The sequence below is a fragment of the Eschrichtius robustus genome, chromosome 2 (genome assembly GCF_028021215.1).
Source record: "Eschrichtius robustus isolate mEscRob2 chromosome 2, mEscRob2.pri, whole genome shotgun sequence".
Taxonomy (NCBI): Eukaryota; Metazoa; Chordata; class Mammalia; order Artiodactyla; family Eschrichtiidae; genus Eschrichtius; species Eschrichtius robustus.
Genome location: NC_090825.1, coordinates 135311677 through 135337865, shown reverse-complemented (window position 1 = coordinate 135337865; position 26189 = coordinate 135311677). Strand labels below are relative to the sequence as shown.

Genomic DNA, 26189 nt, shown 5'->3' with positions numbered 1-26189 from the left:
GAAATTGAAAGATCACTTCAGTATTACTCCCCCTGCCCCCCAACCCAAGTCCTTTAGTCCTGGGTGTCACCGCACATACTGCCTTGTGCTGCTGTAATACGGGTATGTAGCTTATCTCCCCAACTGGAGGGTAGGCATTTAACACACTGACTTAAGAAATATTTGTTGAATGAAAGTATTTGCTCCTAGAAGTCGGGGTCCAGGTAAAAATCATTTTTCACTCTCAGTTGCTCTAGCTCAGTGCCCTTTACACAGGAAGTACCAAGTAAATAATGACTGAATGTTGATCTAGACAAGTCACATTCCTCCTCTGAGCCTTAGGTTTCTCATCTTAAAAATAAGAGGAGCATATCAGATAGCTGGCCTTAAGGATCTTTCAGCTGCAGATCGTCTGCGGTTCTCTATTTGGAGATGCTCTTACCCAGAGACTGGCAGAGGGCTCCTGGAATTCACTGAGTATTAACCTGACAGTGTAGAGAAGAAAGAGGAAGATAAAGATTAACGACAATGTACATAGAATGTGAATATGGTTTCCAAAGGAGATTGCCTAACTACTGACATTCTCTCTTCTCTTATCCCTCCTCTTCTTTCTCTTTTCCTCCATCTCCTCCTCTGTTTCTCCCCCTCCTGCAGATGCACCCTCAGCAGTTGGTTGTCTCCTGGTTTTCCCTGGTTTTGCTGGCATCTCCCATCACGGCTATATGGGAACTGGAGAAAAATGGTAACCAGCCTTTCCTGATTCTCTATGAAGGCCCCAGGATCTAAGACAGGACTGTCAGGCAGCCCCTGATGGGAAATCAGACTGAAATGGGCAGGCCTTGGGGCTTCCTAGTGAAAGCCATCACTCTGGGATAACACGGGCCCTATGTCCTTGTTCCACCTTTGAGGGTATCTATTATTGTATGGCTTGAGGGTATCTATACTGTTTGGCTTTCACGTTAGATGCCAGAGAAGAAGCTTTTTATGGACTATGGTGGGAAAAGAGAGATGGATTTTGCCAGTATTACTAAAAACCAGCTGTGTCATATGATTAAGATTCCCAAGTGAAAGATTAGAAAAGTATAAGAACTATGCTCTAACATCTTCCACTCCACCACGCAATATTACCCCCTCAGTTGGCACCGAGATGACTTACCTCTGACCAAGCACTTTGGGGAGAGCATGGAATTTAGACCCACACTGACTTGGGTTCAAGGCTGATTCTGCCACTTATTGGTTATGTGACCTTGAGCTGGGTCACCTCTGAGCCTGAGTTCCCTCGACTGTAAACTGAGGATTACAAAGTGATATCTACTACATAGGTTATTAAATGTACTAGTGAATGCAGAAGACAACTCAACAGATGATGAAGTGACAGTAAATGTTAGCTAGTATTATTGTTTTGGTTATTTAAAATAATGTCTCTGATGATTCAAGAGAACCTGTTTATTTTCCCAGTGATCAATAAAAATTATTAGTAGAATAATAGATAGGTATTATTAGAATAAGGGGTTCCCTCTATCCTTCTAGTATCTCACACACGGTAAGTATGTATTAACTGATTGTTAGTTGTTCCTGAAAGACGCTCAGATATTTCTCATTGAAGCCAACATAATAATGTTGGCAATTACTGTCTTTAATAATAAAATAATAATAGTTGATATTTATTGAGGCCAGCATCTCATTTAATTCTCACCACAACCATAAGCGATAGGGACTGTGTGTACCCCATTTTACAGATATTAAAAATAGAGGCTACAGAGATTAACTAACTTACCCAATTTCACATACCTGGTAAGGGTGGAACAGGAACTTGATCCCAATTCTGTCTCACTTCAACACTTATGAACTTAAGTATTTGAAGAAGGTTTTACCAGAAGGACATGAAGCAATTGTTTCCTCTGTCCTTGGACAGCTGAGCAAGAGGAAATAGGCATACATTTAAAATGAAGACATTGCAGCTGATGATGAGAAATGATCTTTCAATAGTGAGGAGAATACAACACTAAAATGGGTCCCTGAAAGAAATTTGGGGCTCTTCCTCCATTCTTAAGAATTTCTGGAAGATGACAGTCCAGCCATCCCTGCTCTGCCCCAGGAGGTTCTGAGTGTTTTAGACCCTCCCTTGAATAAAGACAAAGCCCCGAGCCAGATGATTATGCCAGATTCCTTCCAACCCGGGGATTTTTAGTGAGCTCAGGAGCTTTGGCCCTTTCATAGTACACCATTAGTTACTTCTGATTTGGTAAACCACAGAAATTCCAGAAAGTCAATGTGAGAAACACTGAGAGGGCATGCAGCTTTGGAGACAAGATGAGATGCAGCTAAGCATTAGGTTCTAGATGTGCCTCATCAGGCTGCCCCCTGCAGCTGTTTCCCCTACCCTTGGGCAAGGGTCTTCGGCTTCTGAATCTTAGTTGTGACAGGAAAATAGCCATGCTGGTCAGTCACCAGTGGGACAGAGAGAAACCAGAGAAAGCCAAAGGTGCCACATGGTTTTATGTCATCACAGCTGACCATTTTCCAAGAGTTGGGGCCCAGATGCTTTTTACCTCTCGTCTCTGTTACCCATTCAGTAGTTTTAAATCCCTTTGATGTCAAGTGGGAACTTTATATTCCACAACAGCTTTACATTTGGACACCAGTCACAAGAGCCAGCAGTTACAGCTCATTTAAGGGCACTGTGTCAAGCTCTTATATGAATTAGCTTATGTGATCCACATCTCCACCTTCTGGATCAAGTACTATAATATGTTGCTTATTTTAAAGATAATGACACTGAAGCTTAGAGTAATTGAATGCCTTGCCCAAGGCCACAGGCCAGTGTAAGAGATAGAGCTGAATCCTAACTCAGACCTGTGTGATTCCAACATCCAGGCTTTTCACCACTGTGGCTCTCAAACTAGAGTGGGTTTCAGAATCATCTGGAGAGGTTAAAAACAGGTCACTGGGCCTGTCTCAAAGTTCTTGATTCAGCGACTGAGAATTTGCAACGCTGAGTCTCACGTGCTGCTGGTAGTAGCTGGATGATCATGCTTTGAGAAGTACTGCATTAAACAATTCTATTTAATTAATAATTGATGCATGAATGAATGAATGAAGATTTGATGTGAAATACTCTTTGAACTACTATATTAGGCCATTCCTCAAGTGCCAGTTTAGATACTGGTAGTAAAGGTTCAATGCAGGGAATTCCCTGGTGGTCCAGTGGTTAGGACTCTGCACTCTCACTAGCAAGGGCCCGGGTTGGATCCCTGGTCAGGGAACTAAGATCCTGCATGCTGCACGGTGCAGCCAAAAAAAAGATCCAATGCAAAGCTGCAGAGACAGAAGTTCTGAGATATAACTCTTGTGCTTCTCACTTGATGTAACCTTGCTTAACCTCTTGGTCTCAGTACCCTTCTCTACAAAATGGGAAGATTAAGATCTACTGAACTGCCTTGTAAGAAGGTAAAATAGCTTTTAAAAACACAGAGAGAATGAAAATCTCCATTGGTGAGTTTCACGCAGTCGGAAATAAATCCTTCAATCCCCGTGGAAAATTGGAAGGCAGTTTCTCATGCAGTTGTCTGAACTTTGGTGTGTGAATAACAATAACAACCCATGCTGAGTGACAGGTTCTGTGCTAAGTGTTTTACACGCTTTTCTCATTTAATCCTCACAGCCAAACCTACAAGGCAGATACTATTATTATTGTCATTTTACAGACAAGGAAACTGAGGCTCATGGTAATTAAGTATCTTTCTCCAAATTCCCCAGCCAGCTATTGGGGACAGGATCTCAGTCCTGGTCAGTCTTTCTCAACACTTATTCTCTATGAATGGGAACTGTGCTGGGAGTTTCTTACATCCACCAGGCCTTCGGGAAAGAATATTGTGCTGTTTGCATTTTTCAGTATATCAAGGTTTTCCTCATCTGCCAGCTAATTAGAGGTTAATTATTCACGGCAGCCTGGCAGTTAACAAGTCGATGGCAGCTATTAAACTCTTTGCTTCTCTCTTCTACAACCTTGAACTCAAGTGGTGCCCAAAAACCTGAGATCATCTTAGCAAGCATTTGCTGTCATGAGCAAGGTTGTGCTGCTTTAGCCATCCATATACCGGATGATCCAAAAAACACAGTCTGATTCTCCAATCCCTGTGCTCTCCAGTTTATGTTGTAGAATTGGATTGGTATCCTGACGCCCCTGGAGAAATAGTGGTCCTCACCTGCAATACCCCTGAAGAAGACGGCATCACCTGGACCTCAGACCAGAGCAATGAGGTCTTGGGTTCTGGCAAAACCTTGACCATCCAAGTCAAAGAGTTTGGAGATGCTGGGCAGTACACCTGTCACAAAGGAGGCGAGGTTCTGAGCCATTCGCTCCTCCTGCTTCACAAAAAGGAAGACGGAATTTGGTCCACTGATATCTTAAAGGACCAGAAAGGTAATTCCATTCCCTTGGGTAGCATCAGTTTTCTCTTTTGCTCCATAAGAGATAAAAAAATTAAAAATTTAAAAGGTAAGACATGATTAGTATAGTTAATGAAGTAATACCAAGTCCCTTACTGAAACCACCCAAAACCTACATTTTCCTTTGCCGGACACTTTGGGTTATCAACCATCAAAATCTCCTGTTGAGAGAGTTTCATGGGAAGTCTAGATGCTTTTCCTGAGATTCTTTTTAAATAACAGTGATATTATTGGATGGCTAATGGGAGTTAGTTAATGTGCATAGTGCGTAACTCAGCACTGGGCTGATAGCCTTGAAAAATATTAATACCTCCTTGCGATATGTTGGGTGTGTGGCACACAGAATCAGCATCCTATTGGGACATTCCCAGTCCTCGCTGACTGTCTGCCTGGGGAACAGCAGATTTTCCAAGGAAATAAATGAAAGATCTTCACTCTTGTACCATTTGTTGGCCTGTGATTCATCGCAATAAAAATCTTTGCAATTTTAAAAGAAAGAAAACCCCTAAATACTGAATTCTTGTTCTTTTCAAATCCAGAACCCAAAAATAAGAGTTTTCTAAAATGTGAGGCAAAGAATTATTCCGGACATTTCACCTGCTGGTGGCTGACAGCAATCAGTACTGATTTGAAATTCAGTGTCAAAAGCAGCACAGGGTAAGTGAAACCACTCGGGTTTCTCAGCACTTTGCTAAAACTTTCTCATTAAGAAAATAAGGGAAACCTAGCAATGGCCTATCAGTTAATGATAAGGGAGAAAATAAAGCCAATCCTATATTTTTAACCCCCCATCCACACACACACACCCTTGCCTAAATTAGGGAAAGAACATGGAGATTTAAGCTAATTGCCTGAACAAACGTATGCATTAGAACAGGATATTATTGGGGCCTGGGAAGAGCCTCTGCTGTATTTGAACCCACTCATCCAAATTGTCTGGCGATGCCTCATTAAGGCTCATAGCACCACGGCAGGGGTGGGTGGTGGTGATAAAAGGGGAATTGAAGCTGTGAAGGACTTGTCGAAATTGCACCTCGAGTTGAAAATAGAAACAAGAGCTCTACGGCATCGATCTTGCAAGCCCTGAGGCTGACTCCAAAACTCTGTGAGGCCTCTAGAAATTTTCCCAGGGCCACTTCAATTCCTTTCTCTTCTGCTGACACCACCAATCTGAAGTTCACTGTTTGTCCTATGCAGTTGGGCTTACCCCGAGAAACCAATTCCCTTGGTACAGAACCTACATTAACACTCTGTGTGACTTCCTTCCCCCTCATCAAAGTTCCCAAACAGTGTAGGATAACAGAGTAAACCCTAGGTGATCATCCTGACCTGGCCACTATTTAACTGAGTAGATTAACCTTTGGGGACTTACTATTCCATCTTTAAAATGAAAATGCTTGCTAAAGAAATGCTTATACAAGTGCACAGAGACATAGATGCAAGAGTTCATTGTGGTGTTCTTGGTGATCAGCAGGGCAAATGTTAAGTAAAGTGTAGTACATTATACCCCAGCTTAATGTGCAGTCCTCAAAATGAATAACCCAATCCATGTGGTCTGTCATGGAGCACTCCCCATAATATGTTCAGAAGGGGGAAAGATGGTTGCAGAATTATGTATACCAAATTTTATATATAATATATATATATAATTTGATATTATTTCATAAAAATAAAATCTATGTGTGTATATATAAATATGTGTGTATGCATATATATTGATACATGTGGATATATGATTGCTTTGAATATTCACAGAATAATGTCTGGAGAGATACAACAAGCCAGGAATAGTATTTAAATCTAGGGAGTGACATTAGGGTTAAAAAGGGGATTAGGGTTAAAAGAGGCATACACATTTCATTTATACACCATCTTTATCTTTTTAATTTTTTAAAATTGGTATGTATTGATTTTGTCGTTAAAATCCAGAAAATGAGTTAAAAATTTTAATAAGGAGATTTAACCAGGAGCTTTGGATCTAAAAGTTTTCAGATTCATTTAGGCCAGAGGCAAACATTTGTATTGGGTTGGCCAAAAAGTTCATTAGGGTTTTTCCGTAAGATCTTATGGAAAAACCTGAACGAACTTTTAGGCCAACCCAATTATTACCTCTCAAAGCAAAGCTTGTTCTCATGGGGAGGGCAGCTTCTTATCCCCTTGAGAGAAATCAAACCAGTTGGAGAAATTGTGTCCTCAGACAGCTGTCTGGTTACAACAGCTAGGGATGCACCTGCAATCATGTGACACAGGATAATATCTGTCTTTGATTTCAGCTCCTCTGACCCCCGAGGGGTGACGTGTGGAGCAGCGACGCTCTCAGCAGAGAGGGTCAGAGTGGACCACAGGGAGTATAAGAAGTACACAGTGGAGTGTCAGGAGGGCAGCGCCTGCCCAGCCGCCGAAGAGAGCCTGCCCATTGAGGTCGTGGTGGAAGCTGTTCACAAGCTCAAGTATGAAAACTACACCAGCAGCTTCTTCATCAGGGACATCAGTGAGTTTGCTTGATTATATGTGCTTAATAAGGATAGATGCCGTTCATCATGTTACAATGCCCCATGCACTGGGGTTAGGGGTTTATATGCATTATCTCTTTTATTCTGTACCCTGCCCCGAAAAATAATTATAATGTAGATACAATTGTCTGCATTTTAAGGAAGTGGAAATTAAGTCCTAGCTAGGTTAAACAACTTGCCCCAGATCTCACACGTAGCAATTCAGACCTGGATCTGCCCCTCTAGAAAAAGCAGCCTCTTGGCTACACTTCTATGCTGCTGCTCAGGCACCTTCCATGCTGAATTCAAGAGCAGCCCCTCAAGCATAACATTCATATGCAGAACCAGAGCTTCCCCTACTAACTGCAATTATTCCCAACCAATCTTTCTCTAGCATTTGAAAAAGAGACTTCTTTATTGGAATATAAACCCCTCCAAAATGGATGTCTGTTTTTTTCAGTTGGAAGATGGAGATTTTTGCCATTTGTCATTTCCTTTACCATTTATCCAATGTACATGCATCATGAAATAAAAAGTGATAGAATCACAGAACCTGCTCAAGCATTTGTGGGGAGATTGCCTTTGGTGGAAAGGAGAGGGTGGGGTCTTGTTCACATAGGGTACCAGGGAAGGTCTCTATGAGGAGGTGGCATTTAGCTGAGTCCTAAAGGAAAGAAAATGCCATTGTGTTGAGAAGAGGAAAGAATATTTGTGGAGCATCTGCTAGGAGCCTTGGTCTTTGTGTGGAGAGGTGCTAGATCCAGAGAGCCCAAGCCCATTCCATGGACTCTCTCCCCTCCCCTTCCCCTCCTAGAAAAAGGTACACTACTTGAGGACAGAGTCTTTCTGACACTCACTGTTGTGCTTTCCATGCACTGTCCAGTGGCTGGCACATAATGGGGGCTTTTTATTGAATGAATGAGTGACCGAGCACAGAGACAATTTGGCTGTAACTGCCTCAGGACAGGTCAGTGTCAGATTCCACGAAAGGGCTAAAGAAAGAGCACTAAGTGGAAAATCTCTCATCTGGTCCCCAGCAAGAGGCTCAGCCCAATTCTGAGTCTGGTGCAGAGGGGGATTGATTACAGAGAGGGTGGTCCTTCACTGCAGGCCCAGACGTGAGCATCTTGTTGTCTCTAAGAACTTTCCTCTGAGCACCACACAGAGGTGGTTCCACCACCAGGGCCCCTGTGACTGCACAGGGATGAGAAGGATTCTGAGCCTCTCTCAGGTTCAGCGGTAGAGGAGGCAGCAGTTGGTGAGGGCTGCCTCGTACAGGCACCAGCGTGAACGCCAGCCGCAGGAGTGCCTCACATCTGCCAACCAGGCGCTCAGAGAAGTTAAGTAACTATGATATGGACTCAGAGCTGGTCAAAGGCGAAAGTGAGACCAGAAGCCAGAACTACCTTACCCCAAAGCTCCATTAGCAAAATAAAGAGTGTTTCTCTCTCTTCCACAGTCAAACCAGACCCACCCAAGAACCTGCAGCTGAAGCCATTAAAGAATTCCCGGCATGTGGAGGTCAGCTGGGAGTACCCTGACACCTGGAGCACCCCACATTCCTACTTCTCCCTGACATTTTGTGTTCAGGTCCAGGGCAAGAACAAGAGAGAAAGGGTAAGATGTGATTCAGGTGCCGTCTATTCTGTAGTCAGGTTTATGTAGGCCCACATCAAGGAGATTAATGATGATAATAACAGCGAATGTTTATTTGACACTTTCTATGTGCCTGAAACTGTGCTAAGGGTTTTCCCTGCGTATCTCACTTAATTCTCACAGTAACCCTAGAAAGGCAGGCAGTGTTACTCGTACCACTTCACTAGTGAAGATTTTGAAGCTCAGAGAAGTTAAGTGACTTGCCCAAGGTCACCCAGCTAGAAAGTGGCAGAACCAGGACACAAAGGCCATGCACCTAACACCCTACTGCCACCAGTATGGTTGATCATTATCTTGCTCTCAGAATTGGTCCTGGGCTTCCCTGGTGGCGCAGTTGAGAATCTGCCTGCCAATGCAGGGGACACGGGTTTGAGCCCTGGTCTGGGAAGATCCCACATGCCGCGGAGCAATGAGGCCCGTGAGCCACAATTACTGAGCCTGCGCGTCTGGAGCCTGTGCTCCGCAACAAGAGAGGCCGCGATAGTGAGAGGCCCGCGAACCATGATGAAGAGTGGCCCCTGCTTGCCACAACCAGAGAAAGCCCTCACACAGAAACGAAGACCCAACACAGCCAAAAATAAATAAATAAATAAATAAAATTTAAAAAAAAAGAATTGGTCCTGATATAGGAAATCTGGGCTCTAGGAGCCTAAAAATGTTTCAAATTGATGAATATAATGGGTGATAGAACATTCATGCTATATCTCATCCAAAATAGATAATTCCCGGCTGTTCCACATATTGTGAAATTATCTTATTGAACAGAATGTTGGCTAAGACAATGGCTTTCAAACTTTCTTGCCTGAGCATCATAATCCCAAGGTCCTAGAGGCCCTCTTATAGAGCCTGAGACTCCTTGGACGCCAGTTTTAGAAATCACTAAACGAAGGCCTTATTCGGCATAGTGTTTAGCACGTGGTAGAAATTCAGTGATTCAGGTACTCCCTGAGAATTTTTTTGTGGAAGGGAAGGGCTATTCTGGAGTAGATTTTACCTAAAAATTATTTAAAATCTTGATATGTACTTCCCAATATAAGATCTATATTATTAATAGGTAGTATTTATAGAGCACTTTCTACATGGTTAAATACCTTGCTACTTTAACTCTGTGAGGGAGTGAGTATTATTATCCCTCTCTTACAAGTGAGGAACTGAGAAACAGAGAGTCTAAGATATTCTCCTGTGGCCACATAGCTGATAAATAGCAATGCCTGGGCTTGAACACAGATTTTATTCTGATAAAAGGATCAGGATATGGAATTTCAGAATATCCAGGGGACAGCTAGAGCAAATCTGTCTCAGTCCCACCATTGACCTGCGGTGAGTGCACATGGGGCCTTCATGCAAGGCAACTGTGCTAGAAAGATGAAAACTGGACCAAACAATTTCTCCCTCAGGGCTTTGGGCTTATAAAGTAGAAAAGCCGCATCTGTGTTGAGAGCTTCCGTCAGCAGGTGGCACAAGTTCTACACACACCCCTATGAATTGCGAGTGTGGTGCCTTGAGACCAAGGTGTGGCTGTTTTGGGAGACTGTACTTTGCCAAAATATGCCCAGCCCACCTTGTGATTGCATTGCCAAAAATTTCCCTCTCCTTTGCAGAAAGATAAACTCTTCATGGACAAAACCTCAGCCAAGGTCACGTGCCACAAAGATGCCAACGTCCGCGTGCAAGCCCGGGACCGCTACTACAGCTCATCCTGGAGCGAATGGGCATCTGTATCCTGCAGTTCGGTGAGCAAGCCTGCAAAGCCCAGCCCAGACCTGCACACTCAGTGTACCCAGGTGCAGGACAATGGTGGGGGCTGTGTGGGACAGGAAAGAGGGGGTGGGATGCCCAACACGCAGTCACCAGAGGCAGAAACATACATTTGTTCATTAACAGATACTGATTGATGCCCATAGTATTCCAAGCACTATGCTGGGCACAGGGACACTGCAGTAAAGAAAGCAGGCGCAGGTCCTGCCCTTCCAGGAGGGTAGGCAGTGGGAGAGAGAAGTAGCCAAGAGTCAGAGCACAGGTGTCCTGCAAGCTGTTTCCAGGAATTAGAATCTTATCTGGAGACCACTGGGGGCCACTGAAGGGCTTTAAGCAAGGAAATGACATGATCAGATATTCTTTTAAGAAAACTCTCGAGACTTCCCTGGCGGTCCAGCAGTTAAGACTCCGTGCTCCCAATGCAGGGGGTACGGGTTCGATCCCTGGTTGGGGAACTAAGATCCCACATGCCTCAAGGCACGGCCAAAAAAAAACAACGAAAAGAAAAGAAAACTCTCAAGACAGCCTCTGGTAAGCATGGTATCAGCAAAATCCTAGGCCACAGAAGAAAGGGCTGGACCCTTCTGACGAGGAAACCCCAAAATCCAACTGCCCCAGATAATGTGTTTTCGAAATAAGAAGGGTTTGCTACTGAATTTCAAATCCACATAGACACTCACCATTCTTTTTCAGGTTCTAATCTCAGGATGAAACTTTGGAAGAAAAGTGGAAGACATTATGCTAAATTTTTAAAAGATGCAATGGAACAAGACCCTCCCCCTAAAGATATTTTCTACCAATTTGCTTTTTTTTTTTTTTTAGGATTATAAAGATGTCTTTGCTGTATTTTTATATTGAAATGCTAAATGCCCACCGAAACAATCAGCTAATTTATTTATACAGTTTCCAGCTAGCAGGTCAAGCTGACTTTTATGTTATTTACATATTTAAGTAATTTATGTATTTATTAATTTATTACTGTTATTTAACATTTGTGTGCCAAGATATATGTTTCATATACTCATGACCTGATTTATAAGGAATGGGCCCTATTATGCAAAATGTGAATTTATGTGTTATTTATACTGACAACTTTTCAATCGAGGCTGCAAGTGCATCAGTTTTATGGCAACCAGTAAGAACACAGTGTTCTGATGCCAGCGCCATAATATATTTGTGATGGATTAGAACACAAGAGATAGTTAAATAGACATGGAGACACAAACTCTTTGAGGAGGTCCTGGAGAGCAGATATTAGTTCCCGTGTCCATGAAGACTTCCTTTTAGTAGTGGTGATAATTCAGAGCTGTTTGCACCTCTAAGCAAGTTTAGTCTTTGGATGCCTGAAATTAGAAAGAGCTAAAAATGATGATTGGAATTGAAATTCAGCTTCAGCCTTCCTGGCAGCCCCCTTCTATCTGTAAGACGAAGGAGAATGACATGGAGATATTGTTAAGTGTCTGGAAAGTAAAAAGATCTTATGATTCAAGAGAGAAGACAAGTGTAGTTATGGCTAAGGACAAAATTGTCAGAATTGCTGGTTGTTCATTAATAGGCACACAAAGAAGCAGGCAGATGTGGAGAAAACAGCCATGAATCTCTTACTTGTCAGCATGAGGGAACATGACAAGCAGATATGACTAGAAAGTGCCGAGCCATTAAAATGCTACTTTTAAGTAATGAATGTGCTTTCTGTAAAATGATTCCATTTATTTTCTGTTTACTTATTTATTTTTATATTCTGATGGTGAACTAATAAAAATATAACTCTTCTTTGCAATAATATTTTGGGCTTTCTCAGTTGACTGGGTATCCTGTTCTCACGCTTACCAGGGCTGTGTTATTTTTCCCTTACCATTGAAGGATTGCCCCACCGTGAAGCAATTTCATTTCTGGTTTCGCACAATGGGCCCTTTCCCTTTATAGGAAAGTCAGTGTCTTGCCAAGCTCAGGAAATGTCCCTGTGATCTGACCACGGAGGACTCTGCAAGGGCACTAAACTGCATTATGCCCCTTCAGGGGTTGGATACTCTTGCTTCTGTCACCTTCTAAGCTGAAATCAACTCTACTGGTTTCCAAAACATCATGAAACAAATTTCTCACCTGGTAGAGCCATGGGCAGCCCATCCTATAGGTCCAGCTCCAGTGTTCATGGAGGGTTTGCCATCTGTCTGGCCAACTGCTAGGCCCTGGGGTTGAGGAGTTCCAAAACACCTTGGGTTTGCCACCCCGAAACAGTGCCCACTCGTGGCAAAGCCTATAAGACTGGGATGAAAAGTTAACTTCAATACCACTAAATGTGAAAATATTCAGTGTATATGGTGTATATGGTGCCCTGGGGTAAGAATGAAGAAGGAGCAGTAATAACCTGGAGTCACCCAGGAAGACTCAATAGAGAAGGGGAGGTGCCCACTTTGGGCTCAAAGGATGGCCAGGGCCTGCCAGTTCCTCGGAACTGGCAGGCCCTGGCCACGGAAAGAACAAGTGGTGGGATCAGACAGAATGGTGTCCATTCTCTGCTATCTTCAAAAGCCAAGTGCACACATCTGGCTTCCTTGCAATGGCAAGGTAATTATAATAGGGATGTTTGTTTACATTCCTTATTTTAAGTGTCACCTGGACCCCTTATTGCACTCTACTCCTGGCCTGGAGGTATAGTGTAAAGTTTCTATCATCCTAATCCAACATTTGAAACATATCATCTTGTGTTAATAAACCCACACTTGATAGCACGTGGTTGGTTAATAACAACTATGCATTCTTCTAAGGGCCTTTCATCTAGAGATACCAAAACACTTACTGGGCACTTAATGAACAAAACTAACCAAGAAAAACATAATCACATTTCATAAGCACAGAGACCTGGGGACATTTCCCAAAACTTCCGGCAAGCCTGGGGCACCGCTCAGGTGTCCTGGCTCCACCAAGGCCCAGTGCTTTCCTAACACAGCCTCTTAGCAGTTGATTAATTTCAGTTACATGTAAGCAATGGAGAGTTTTTCTCTTAGAAAAATATTCTCCAGGACAGTCCTTTCTATTGGGAAACTAGCCACTACAAATGCATCAAATGTCCTAGCAAAAGAGCTCAGGACGGGGCACCGGGAGCCTGGGCCCTGGGCCTACCCAGCCCTGCTATGTGACCATGTAGCCTTCAGCAGGGCACTGGACACCATCAGTTCTCCCAACTGCCTTCTCCCCTGATGTCCCTCCTCAGCTCAAAGGTTGGGAAGCTAAGTAATCACTTTTCCAGTTGCTCTTGCTGCCCAGCAAGGTCATGACACCCAGTTCTGGCTCTTGAGATATAAGAAAATTCTTCTGGGGGTTTTCCTGTTAAAAGACAGAGCTATGGCTTACATCTCCCTTCCCCTCCTTCTTCCTCTCTTCAGCAGATGAAATTTAAGAAGTCTCAGAGGATGCCTTGCACCCAGGATAGAAGCCATCATGCTAAGACAGGAAAGATAAAAAGACTCTGGGACCCTAGTGATATCATCAAGGAACTGAACCAACCCCTGTAAGTACCTACCCCAGACATCTTGTTGTGTTAGAAAGCAGACTCATATTTGTGGTTTTTTAATTGTGGTAAAATACACACAACATAAAATTTACCATTTTAACCAGTTTTAGGTGTAGAGCTCAGTGATATTAACTACAGCCACATTGTTGTACAAGCATCACTACCATCCATCTCCAGAACTTACTCTTCTTCCCAGACTCTGTACCCATTAAACAACAACTCTCTGTTTTTAAAATAGAAAATGAATAAACTGAAAATTGAATAAAGACATTCTCCTAAACATTCAGATCCTCATCTATGAGAGGCTGTCGGCCAAGTCAGAAAAAGGAGCCAGGCCAGCACAGGAAGGAACTGACATCAGAAAATCTGGTTCTGCCCCTTACAGCTGGCACAACCCTGGGGAAGGCCTGGAGTACTTGATTTCCAACGATGCCAGGTTGGGTCCTGGTGATACCCTACCTGCCTGCAGAGAGGTAGCCATGGTCAGGAAGCCTGCTGCAAGGGCAGCCTGAGGGTCAGGAGGATTCACATGTCTTGGTGTGTGTGTGTTGGGGGGTGGTCTGGGCAAGTAGCTCCCATAGGACAGACACCTTTGCTGTTCCTTCATTCACTCCACAAACATTGTTTATCACTCTGCCCCTGGCACCATCCTCTACTTTCTGGATACAGGGGTGAAAAAGACCTGGCCCTCACATGGTTTCCAAAGGCTTAAGCTTTAAATTCTAAGCACTGGAGGTCACTTCCTGAGGGTTAAGAGCACTATGAAATGAGATCACCGGTTTAATGGGATTGGCACGATTCCTGGTCCACAGTAAGTACCCAGAAAATGGTAGCTATTTCCACTGACTAGCTCTGTGATTTTGAGCAACCCAAGCCCCAGTTTCCTCATGTGTAAAATGGGATAATAACATTTCCTATTTCACAGGGTAGTTGTGAGGATTAAATGGAATAACACTTAGAAAATGCTTACAAAAATACCTGATCCAGGGCTTCCCTGGTGGCGCAGTGGTTAAGAATCCGCCTGCCAATGCAGGGGACACAGGTTCCAGCCCTGGTCCTGGAAGATCCCACATGCCGTGGAGCAACTAAGCCCGCAAGCCACAACTACTGAAGCCCGCGCGCCTAGAGCCCGTGCTCCGCAACAAGAGAAGCCACGAAAAAGAGAAGCTTGCACACCGCAAGGAAGAGTAGCCCCTGCTTGCTGCAACAAGAGAGAGCCTGAGCACAGCAACGAAGACCCTACAGAGCCAAAAATAAAAACAAATTAATTAATTAACTTTTAAAAAATACCTGATCCATAGAAGTACTCAATAAAAGCTTGGTGTTAATATTCTTACCATACTACTTATCGCCTGAAAGAAGCATAACTCTAGACCCTGTGCTTTTGGGGGCTGGGGAGATGAAGGAGTCATTGTTAGGAGGCCCCGATGTCTCTAAGAACTAGGTTGGGAAGGAGGCAGTATTAATCAGCCAATGGGGAAGAAAGAGACAGCTCAGTCCCTTGAGAGTAAAAAACCTCTGCAGTGTAGAATCCCTTTCTTATAAATAAAATTGCCCAAGATGCAATGAACCCAGTTCTTGCCTTCGGGGATTGTACAGTCTAGAGAGAGAGAAAAAGGGGACAAACATGGTAGAATATATTAAAATATAGCCTGGCTGGCATAAGAGCACGTGCACCCTAAATATTTCTTTTTATAAAGGTTTCCAGCTCCTAGGAAGAGGCTGTCATTCCCTTTCACCTTCCTGGATGCAATAATTTGGCATAAACCTACCAATTCACCTTACCTATAAATCAGATCTTAATCATCTCTTTCCATTTCATTTCAGTACGGCCCCTCTACCAGGACAGAATCTGTGAGCAAAATGTATTTGGACAAGATTACTCCAGAGGCTCATATTATACCAAGGAAATGAATTCCCTCTCTCAAGCTCATAAAATGCAAAAATAAAATCAGCATTCGGGCCAAAGGGGGAGAAGACCAGGTACGCATACTGAAAAGCCTCCTTCTGCAGGAAGCAGAATTGATTCGCATTTTCCTCCACGCAGGCCTGGGTCCCGGGGCCTGCGGTCGTGCTCATGCTCTCACGTGGTGGGTGCCCGTGCAGGATGGGCCGCAGGGCTCTGCAGCTGCTCGCTAATCTCCCATCTCCTTTCCTGAGGAGCACAAACCGGCTCTCCCCTGCCCTTCACTCCAGCCCACCTGGCGTCTTCCCTGGCTGCTTGCTAACCTGAGCAACGGGGGCTCCAGGGAACTGAGCATTCTGCCCATGGCCCTGGAGTTTGAGGGAGAGGGAAAGTCAGGGGGACAAATCTTAGACAAACCACAGTGTCCAGTCAGCTCTGTCCTTCCCACACCCACCACCCAACACTCAAACAGGTGGGATGGAGTTAAGATGGCAGCAGGCAGTGCCTGGACATAGGGCAGAGGTGGGGGGGGGGTGTGCATCTGGCCCTGGGCTCAAATCCCCACACCCTACTAACCAGTGATGTGCCCCTAGGCAATTCCTTAATCTCTTCCTGCCTCAGTTTCCTCACCTCTAAAACAAGTATGCTGGCAGTGCCATCACCTCCCAGGGATGCTGTGAGGGCTACCCGAGACCAGGCTCGGAGCACCCAGCACCCAGCAAGTATACAACAAATGTTAGTTGCAGTTGCTGTTTTTCTAAAGTCAGGCCAAAAATAAGCAGTCCTAATGCCACCTCATCTTCCCTCCCCACGGAAATGAGGGCAGGTTTGGGACATGTACACAAGCCTTCCCATTCTAACTCATAAATCTATGTCCTCCCCCCCACCAGCCCTCTCCTGGGTACACTGCCAGTACACAGCAGTGACATTGCCCCCAAATTACAGCACCCAGAGCAACACTGCATTTCAACAAACCATTGCACGGGTTTCCACTCAACCTTGTGGAACATTCTCCAGCAGTGGCTTGCCCTTTTCCCTGAAATCCCTCTGTTTTGCACTTTTGGGGTCCTTAGAGGCTAACCAGACCAGTGGTTCCCTAACTTGTTTGAGCCAGGATCCCTTTGTTCAAACGGAAATCTTAAATGAATTTCCAACATACAAGGGGACTGGGGAGGATGGGTACCAAAGGGGCTTTAATTGTGTCTGCAATGTTCTAATTCCTTACAGGAAGGATATATTAGTAGATTTCCTGCATAATTAAAAATTAATTTTTTTATAAAGTCCTACATGTAAAGCAAACAAAAGCAGAACTGCTCTGACTGAAGCTTCCTACCCACTCAGTCCCACCTCCCTATTCACCATTGAGAGCCCTGGGGTGCCACCTCAACATCCCTAAACTCTGCAGGACACAGTTTGAGAACCTCTAGTTTTATAGGTGAGGAAACTGAAGGCCAGAGAAGGTTGCTGCCTTACCCAAGCACTCAGAGCCTGATTAATGCCAGAGCTCACACCTGAATTTGGGTCTCCTGACTCCCATTTTGGCAGTTCCTGTTATATTAAGTTATAATTTCCAGAAGAATGGTATTAAAATGACCAGCCTATTGCCAGAGAAGGGCTGCACATTAAAACCTGGGAGCTCCACAAGCACTTTAGTACTAATCAGTTTCTCAAAATAGTCACCGCGCTCCTTGGAACATGGTGTCCAGGACCCAAAGAGGATCCTCTGCTTCACTCCTTGGGAGAGTGGAAAACAAACGGCAAGGGCGTGCACCCTATCAGAAAAGAAAAGTCAGAATTTAGGCTGCCACAGTACTGCTACTAGCCTAGAGCACCTTACTGCTAATAAGAAAAAACGTGTCCTTTCCCCTGGGCAGGCACGGCCCCATGCCAGGATGCTGGCTTACCAAGTGGAGAACAGGCTAGATTTCAGCCCTTATTTGCCCCCTAGAGCAGGGACCCTTGTGCAGGACACAGCCTGCCCAACCATACATGGCAGCCCTTGTCATAGTGAGAGTGCTTGGAGTAGAGGAAATTGAAGGAGAGGGAGAGCTTTCACTCATTCATTCATTCAGCCAATAATTTCTAGGTGTTTACTGTGCCAGGTACATAGGTGCAGGAGAGAGTACATGAGCAAGGTGGGTAAGTCGACTAAAAAGTGGCTTGAGCCACTAAAAAGTGGCTTGATCAATAACGAACAATTAGGGCAACCTAAGAAAAAGCCTGGAGGTAAGTTGTGGTGGGACGTAACTCAGTAATTCAATGGTGTCATCAAGAACTCAGACTCCTCTCAACTCTCTTCTCCACTAGCTCCAGTGTGCTGGCTTTTGTCCTCACGTGTGCCCCTCGAGATGGCTTCTGCAGCCCCCAACATCATGTCCTCATAGCACCATGCCTGAAGATCAGAAAGGCCGTTCTAAGTTTTTTTTTTAATCGGAGAAGACATCTTTCCCAGAGTCCTCCGGCAGATGTGCCCATGCCCTACCTACAAGAGAGGCTGGGAAAGCAAAAACCTGGCATTTTCACCCTCTAAAGTGAGAGGCAGGCTCTGATAGCAGGAAAGTAGCTGAGAGTGGGAAATACTTATTGGTGAGGCAACCAGCAGTGCCTGCCACTGGAGCAAAAGGGAGGGACAGAGAACCTAGATTTGAAGGTGGGCATCTGTGATAGGCAAAATAATGCCCCCCCAAAGATGTCCATGCCCTAGTTCTTAGCACCTGTGGCTATGATGAGATTATCCCAAATTATCCAGGCGGAACAAGTGTAATCACATGAGCCCTTGAAAGTCAAAAAGATGGCACTAGAGGGAGAAGTCACAGACTTTTGAAGAATGAGAAGGGTTTGACCTGCCATTGCTGGCTTAAATATGGAGGGGCCACATTTCCAGGAAAGGGGAACCTCACTCCTACAACCACAAGGAACTAAATTCTGCCAAAAACCTGAATGAGTTTGGAAGCAGATTGTTCCCCAGAGCTTCCACAAAGGAATGCAGCCCTGCCTTGTGAGACACTAAGCAGAGAACCCAGCCAAAACTACCTAGACCTGTGACCTTCAGATCTGCAAGATAATAAATGGGTATTACTGCAAGCAGCTAAATATAGGCCATTTGTTGCAGCAGCAATAGAAACTAAAACAAGATCCCAAAGTACCCAGGCTGTGGCTTTAAGTATCAAGAGGAATTGCCAGGTGAAGCGACTAACATGAGCACAAGTCTGGAAGAGGGAAAGACATGTTTGGAAACCCACAGAAAACTCATTTTAGCTGAAGCAAAGTAGGGGAGGAGGAGAAGGAAAGGAGAAAGATGAAAAATAAGGATAGGGAGATAAGTAGGAACTAAATTAAGTGGGTCCTCAAATATCAAGCTTGGGCTTCATCACGATGACAACAGAAAGTCATTGAAGGGTTTTAGGCAGAGAAGTGATGGGGTCAGATTTCTGTTTTTACCAGTTCACTCAAGTTGCTACATGGAGAACAGATTGGGAGGTGGCAAGAGAGAAGCCAAGAGGACCAGGTAAAGGTCACAGTAGTGGCCCGGGTGAGAGACTGTGACAGTTTGGACTGGGAAAATGCTGGTAAGGGATGGAGATGAGAGGACTACTTTGAAAGAAATGATGGAGAGAAATGACAGGGCCTATGGGTTGGACATGAGTGCTAAGAGAGAGAAGAATCAAGGATGCAAGAATGAAGCCCGTTCATTCATTCGCTCATCAGGTCGTTATTAGTACCTTCCACAGTACATGGTCCAAGACTGAGCTAGACACAGAATGTTGCCTCAGAATAAACAAACAGTCCTTACTTACATGGAACTGAGAGGTTTCTGACTTGGTCAGTTTGGTCACTGGTGGTACCATTCACTGAGAGGGGAGGAGGAGGATTGAGTGGGGAAGGAACAAAGATGAGGGAATAAAGATGATGAGTTCCACTTTACATCTGTGGACATATATATGGGACAACCAATTGGAGCATCCAATAAACTTTGGATATATGGATCTGGAGCCTGTAAGTGAAATTTGGACTGGAGATAGGGAGCTGGGGATCACCAGCATATAATACAAGAAAATTAGCTTCAGTCGTTCAGAAAACAATGCCTATGAGGAGATGGTTTACGAATTGGGAAACGGGGATTTGCTTTCAAAAGCTTTCACCTCCACCTTTTTTGCCTTGGGACCAACCCTGAATGAGAGACTAACTGAAAGCTAGGACTATCTTCTTCGTCAATTTATGCCAGCTGAGCCCGGCACCAAGAAGCCCAGGGGTGCTCAACAAAGGTTAATTGAATGAAGGAATGACTCAAGAAGGCAAACAAATGAAACCCAGTGGGCAATTCTCAGATTCTTTGCTCTAAAATAGAGGAAATGTTTGCTCTCCACTTTTTTTAAGTAGCTCCACTGCCCCAGAGTGCAGTCTCCCATGTATCTGAATGACTGAGTTTAATCCCAAATATTTGCTTAAATTAGTTGCTCACTTTCAAAATGGAATATCTCCTTAATGACTAACACTCCTTTCTTGGGAGAACTCGGACATAGGAAGTTCAGTGTTTCCAAGGAGGAAACACTGATTTGATTCCACCAGGCTGGGGTGGTTGTGGAGGAATGGGTGGTAAGGAAACAGGGTAGGGTACCCACGTGTGCACTTGACTATTTTTCATCTCTGGAATTTATATATGATGTATAGAGAGAAATTAATCAAAGGTAACCATTTCACATCTCATAAGAAATCTTTGTCATTGGAATCCAGAAGTGTGTGCAGTGGATAGGAACATGCTGGTATCAGACTATAGAGGTTTTAACCCACCCCGCCATTTGCTAGCTGTGTGACCCAGGGCAAGTTACTTACCCACTCTATGCATCAATCCTCTCAGCTATAAATTGGAAGCAGTAATAACACCTTCTGCAAAGGGATGGGGTGAAGATGAAGTGAGATAATGCATGTGAAGAGCTCAACGTTCTAACTTCTCAAGAAATGCTAACTAGTGTATTAGTTTGTTAGGGCTGATGTAACAAAGTACCACAAACCAGGTGGCTTAAACAACAGAAATTTACTGCCTCACAGTTCTAGAGGCTCGAAGTCCAAGATGAAGCTGTCGGCAAGATTGATTTCTTCTGGGGGCTGCAAGGGAGAATCTGTTCCATGCCTCTCTCCTAGCTTTTGGTGGTTTGCTGGCAATCTTTGGCGTTCCTTGACTTCTGCTACATCACCCCAATGTCTGCCTTAATCTCCACATGGTGTTCTCCCTGTGTGCCTGCCTGTGTCCAAATTTCCCCTTTTTGTAAGGACATATTGGATTAGGGGGACACCCGTCTCCAGTATGACCTCACCTTAATTACATCTGCAGTGACCCTATCTCTAAATAGGGTGACATTCCTGAGAGTATTAGAACTTCAACCTGTGAATTGGAGTGGGGGACAAAATGCAACCCATAACAGCTAGTATTACTACTGTTAACATTATTACTATGCTCAGTTCAGATTACCAAGTAAATATACTTATCTTTTTTTGAGTTTTTATTTTGAATTCATTTCATAGAAAAAAACTGCAAAAATAGTATAAGAGTTGCCTTATAACTATGACCCAGCTTCTCCTAATGTTAGCATCATCCATAATCTTAGTACAAGTATTTAAACCAGGAAATTAACGTTGATACAAGACTATTAACTAATCCATAGATGTTATTCAAATTTTGCTAATTGTCCCACCGATGTCCTTTTTCTGGCCCAGGATCTAAACCAGGATCCAACATGGCATGTAATTTCAAGTCCCCATCATCACCTCAAATCCAAATTCCTTGGTCTTCCTTAATCATTCATTATCAGTACATTTTTGAAGAGCAGCTATCAGTTATTTTGTAAAATGTCCCTCAGTTTGGGTTTGCCTGATATTTCCTCGTGATTAAATGTGGATTCTTGGACGTCCCTGGCAGTGCAGTGGTTAAGACTCCACGCTTCCAATGCAGGGGGCATGGGTTCAATCCCTGCTTGGGGAACTAAGCTCCCACATATTGTGGGGCATGGCCAAAAAAAAAAAAAAAATGTGGATTCTGCATTTTTGCCAAGGATCCCACACAGTGATATTGTGCCTTCTCAGTGAATCACATCAGGTGGTCCTCAGAGTTGATGTACCGGATCCTCAGGACTAGTGATGTTAACTTCAATCACCTGGTGTAGGTGGTATCTCCCATGCTTCTCCACTGTGAAGGTTCTGTTTTTCCCTTGAGAATTAATATAGCTATCTTGTGGAGAGATACTTTGAGGCTGTGTTAATATCCTCTTTCTCATAACACTTTCACCCACTAATTTTAGCATACAGTGATGACATCTGCCTGCAGCAATAGTTTTGCCTAATGGTGATTTTCTATTTCCATCATTCTTTATACATTAATTTGAATTCTACCATAAAGAAGGCTTTCCCTTCTTCCTATATTCTTTTTAATAAATTTGAGGTTATCAGAGGCCATTGAGTTAACTTCCCAGGATCCTTAGAATCTGATTCTTGGGTCTACCCATTTCTGAGGTATTCACTTGCGTGCCTGCATAAAGAAAAAAAATCTCCTTTATTTTGCATTTCAACCTCATGATTTCAGTTCCCATTAATAAAATCTTTGGAGGAAGAGTGTGCTAAATGCCTTGTAGGGTGAAGAGGATGTTTAAATTATTCAAGAGAACTGCTTTTATACAATTTGGATATACCCATTTACACATAAAAATTAATGCTAATTAGATATAATTTTCATCTATTCATTAAAAGAAATCCCAAAGCATTCCAGAAATCCTTAGTTAGCCTAATGTCATTCTAGGTACTTGAAAACAAAATTGCTTTTCTTAAAAAAAGAAAAATCATGACTTTGTCTTTTATGAAAGCATTTATTAGCACCAATGGTGGGGCCTGCTGGCTCCTCTTTCCAAGTACCCACCTCCTTTCCTTCTCCTAATCAATCAGGCATTCATTCAACAACCACACACTGAGAACCTACTGTGTGCCAGCCTCTTCTCTAAGTGCTGGGACCAAAGTGGTGAATAAAAAGACCTGAACCCCTGCCCTACAGAGCTTACAGTTTCATGGGGGAGATAAACTACAAACAAAATAACAAATCCTGTAAGTGGTAGCTGCTTCAAAGAAACATAAAGCCGAGAGGGAAGAGAGAATAACAGGGGCAAGGGAACCTCTATTCAGATGGTGTCAACGAACAAGATGACCTCTCAGATGAGGTAGAGGAGGTAAGACTTGACAGAGACTGAAAGAAGTGAGGGAGAAGCCAGGGGTGGGGGGGTAGGGGGATGGAGAACATTGTAGGAAAAGGAGCAGCAAGTGCCCCAGGTCTCAGTTCTGTCTTAGGAGCCATGACTGGGCTGCATTTGCTAGTGGGAGTGGTTGTTGTGTGTCCATCCCCAAACTGGTCCATTTTTGCTATATATAAAACAGTCTTCTTCTGCTAAGTCTTAAGCTTTTTGTGCCTTCCAATTTACCCCCCACTTAATTTTTTTAACATGTAGTTTTGAGTATCTTTCCTCATCTGGAAGAATACTTTATATAACTAGATAGATAGATAGATAGATATTAATATATACAGATACACACACACATAGAGAGAGGTCCTTTTTTTGTTGATTGACAACCGACAGCTTTTAAGCCTTGCCTCTCCCTCTTACCTCTGCCCCACACGCACATCTGGGCAAGCTGGTAAGAGAGCCTGAGTGCTCCCTCCTTTGGTACAACATCGGAACCAAATTTTGAGTGAAGGTTCACAGAGTGCACGCGCGCACACGTGCACACACAGCCCTGAACTGATCAATATTACAGGCACTGACCACACGTGGCTACTGAGCACTTGTAATGTGGTGAGATGTACTATACATGCAAAATACGCACTAGGCTTCAAATATGGTATGAAAGAATGTAAAATATCCCATTAATAATTTTAATGGTGATCATCTGTTGATATGATATTTTGTATATATTAAGTTAAAGTACTATTTAAATTCATTTCACCTGTTTCTTTTAACCTTTTTTAATGTGGTACTAGAAATTTTAAGATTACAAGCACAGCTCATATTTGTAGTTCATCTTCTCTTTTTGTTGGACAGCACTAATATATACTAAAGTGATAACAGTGGGTATATCTTTTTTTAAAAAATATCCTTCTTTCGACTTCTCTGTATTTTTCGAACATGTATTTAAAAGTTAAAAGACACTTTCATGCAGTTGTTATCAGTGGAGTTAGTGGGGGCCACTTAGGGGCTTGGAGGAGGAGTGATTGCCCTGCTCAAAAAGTCCAGAAAGTAAAAATATTTTCCAATCAGCCATAATCCAAAACTGAAGTCCATCCTCTGTCCACACAAGCTCTGTGAGGGACAGGCAGCCTCTCTGTAAGCTTTGGAGGATGTGACTTTCTAATGGTGATTCTAGAGTCTGCAAAGGCATTGATGTGCCCTGGCCTATAAGCCCTGGGTCCTTAGAGGCAGAATCGGCTAGCGTTAATGCGCTGCTGTCATAGGAAATGTGAGGCATGGCTGTCCCACTTCCCTGTGCGCATCCCTGGCGTGGCCATTTGTGCTTGATCCAGTCCATGGTCAACTCCATACAAGCCTTCAGTATTCAGATCCTTGTTCACAAACCATGAGGACCAAGCTTGGGATGCTGTCTAGGCACAGACCATCCTGCTTTGCAAGGTAATGTTTTGGAACAAACTGTGCAGACTTAATCATGCAAAAATGTTATTGTATTGAAGAGGTCAGAATTCAAAACATGCTTGCCTGGCCCAGCAACTGAATATATTGCTACCAACTCTCACCCCAGCCACTTGTACTTAGACAGGCTGCTCTTTCTACCGGAAGAATGGATAATAAGAGAAGATGGAGCAGGGGAAAAAAGTGTAACCAAGCAGGACCCTACGGGGCCTTCCCCCATATCCTCTGCTTTAGCTCCTCTCTGAAGTACCTAGATAACAGTATCTAATGCACATTTGAAATCGCTAGGTGGCATTTAGGGGGCTCAAAGAAGCTCCGGTCCTTTATGTCTCAGTACAGAAAGAATTCAGTGAGAGGCAAAGTGATAGATAAGAAGTGATTTATTAGAATAGGACGCTTTTGGGCTCTCCTGGTGATGCAGTGGTTAAGAATCCGCCTGCCAATGCAGGGGACACAGGTTCAAGCCCCGGTCCGGGAAGATCCCACATGCCATGGAACAACTAAGCCTGTGTGCCACAACTACTAAGCCTGAGCTCTAGAGCCCGTGAGCCACAACTACTGAGCCCACACGCCACAACTACTGAAGCCCGCATGCCTAGAGCCCGTGCTCTGCAACAAGAGAAGCCACTGCAATGAGAAGCCTGCGCACCGCAACGAAGAGTAGCCCCCGCTTGCCACAACTAGAGAAAGCCTGCATGCAGCAAAGAAGACCCAACTCAGCCAAAAACATAAATAAATAGAATAGGACACCTTTTACAAGTGGGAGGGTGAGAGGGTGCCGTGCCCTGAGAACTTAGTGGGCTACAGTTTTATAATCAAAGGAAAAGTAGGGAGAAGGCCACCTTCTTCCTCATTCTTGAGTAGATGTCACGCTTCCATCATCAGCTCCTCCTCCACGTCAGGCAGGGGAGTTTTCTTTTCCTTACATGGTCAAGCTGGGACTGTCATGGCACAATTGAAATAAGCAAAAAGGCAACAACATACGTTAAAAATGGCAAGTCATCTCAGGTTTTAGTATACTGTCACCTTTTCCTTATATTTTTTTCTGGTGTGCGCAGAGGAGCATGTCCTAGGAATCGTTAACTTACTAGCTCACTGGGCAGGATGTGGGTCTCATGCCACCATTGTTTTATTCTTTTGGGGCATGTCTCATGCTTCTGTTGCATGGTTTTGTTGCTAAGCAAGACTGCTTGGTTTTGTGGTTAAGCTTTTTTCAGTAATCATTAATTTACAGGGGTCTCCCATACTTTTTTCTTTAATTACAATCCCTTAGTGGGATTAACTATTTAATCACCTACTTTTTCCCTTTACTCTGTCCCTATCATATTCACTGAGTTGTTTTACAGATGTTAAAACCCCACCAAATGAAAGAAATTAACTACTTGATGACCATGAACACGTAGCCCCCAGACCTACTGGAGCCTAAGGATTCATAATGTTAACCCCTGTGACACCACCCTGTTACCTCACCATCAACCAGTCAGAGAATTGTGTACAAGCTGATCGCATACCCTGGGACACCCCTCCTTCACCCTGCCTTTAAAAATGCTTTGCTGAAACCCAATGAGGAGTTTAGATCACTAGCTGCCCTGGACTCCTTGCTTGGCACCCTGCAATAACCACAGCACTTTCCTTCACACAACCTGGTGTCAGTAGATTGGCTTTACCGAGCAAGCAAGCAGACCTAAATTTGGTTCAGTAATAAAACAAAATGGATTTAACTGGATCATGACATGAAAACTGCAAATGTT

General features: G+C 43.8%; 1 protein-coding gene across 1 annotated transcript; it reads left to right on the top strand.

The window, feature by feature from the left end:
* The first annotated feature begins 633 nt into the window (after positions 1-633).
* IL12B (interleukin 12B) lies at positions 634-18287 on the top strand. Its single transcript, XM_068534898.1, has 8 exons — positions 634-721; positions 4130-4405; positions 4971-5088; positions 6705-6922; positions 8383-8540; positions 10181-10312; positions 14139-14287; positions 18065-18287. Exons 1-8 carry the CDS (start codon positions 634-636, stop codon positions 18285-18287), a joined length of 1362 nt encoding a protein of 453 aa, XP_068390999.1.
* The last annotated feature ends 7902 nt before the right edge of the window (positions 18288-26189 follow it).

Coding starts and splice junctions, on each gene's coding strand:
- IL12B (XM_068534898.1), top strand. CDS start 634: ATGCACCCTCAGCAGTTGGTTGTCTCCTGGTTTTCCCTGGTTTTGCTG. Junction 722..4,129: donor ATGGGAACTGGAGAAAAATG/GTAACCAGCCTT, acceptor TGTGCTCTCCAG/TTTATGTTGTAGAATTGGAT. Junction 5,089..6,704: donor AGTGTCAAAAGCAGCACAGG/GTAAGTGAAACC, acceptor CTTTGATTTCAG/CTCCTCTGACCCCCGAGGGG.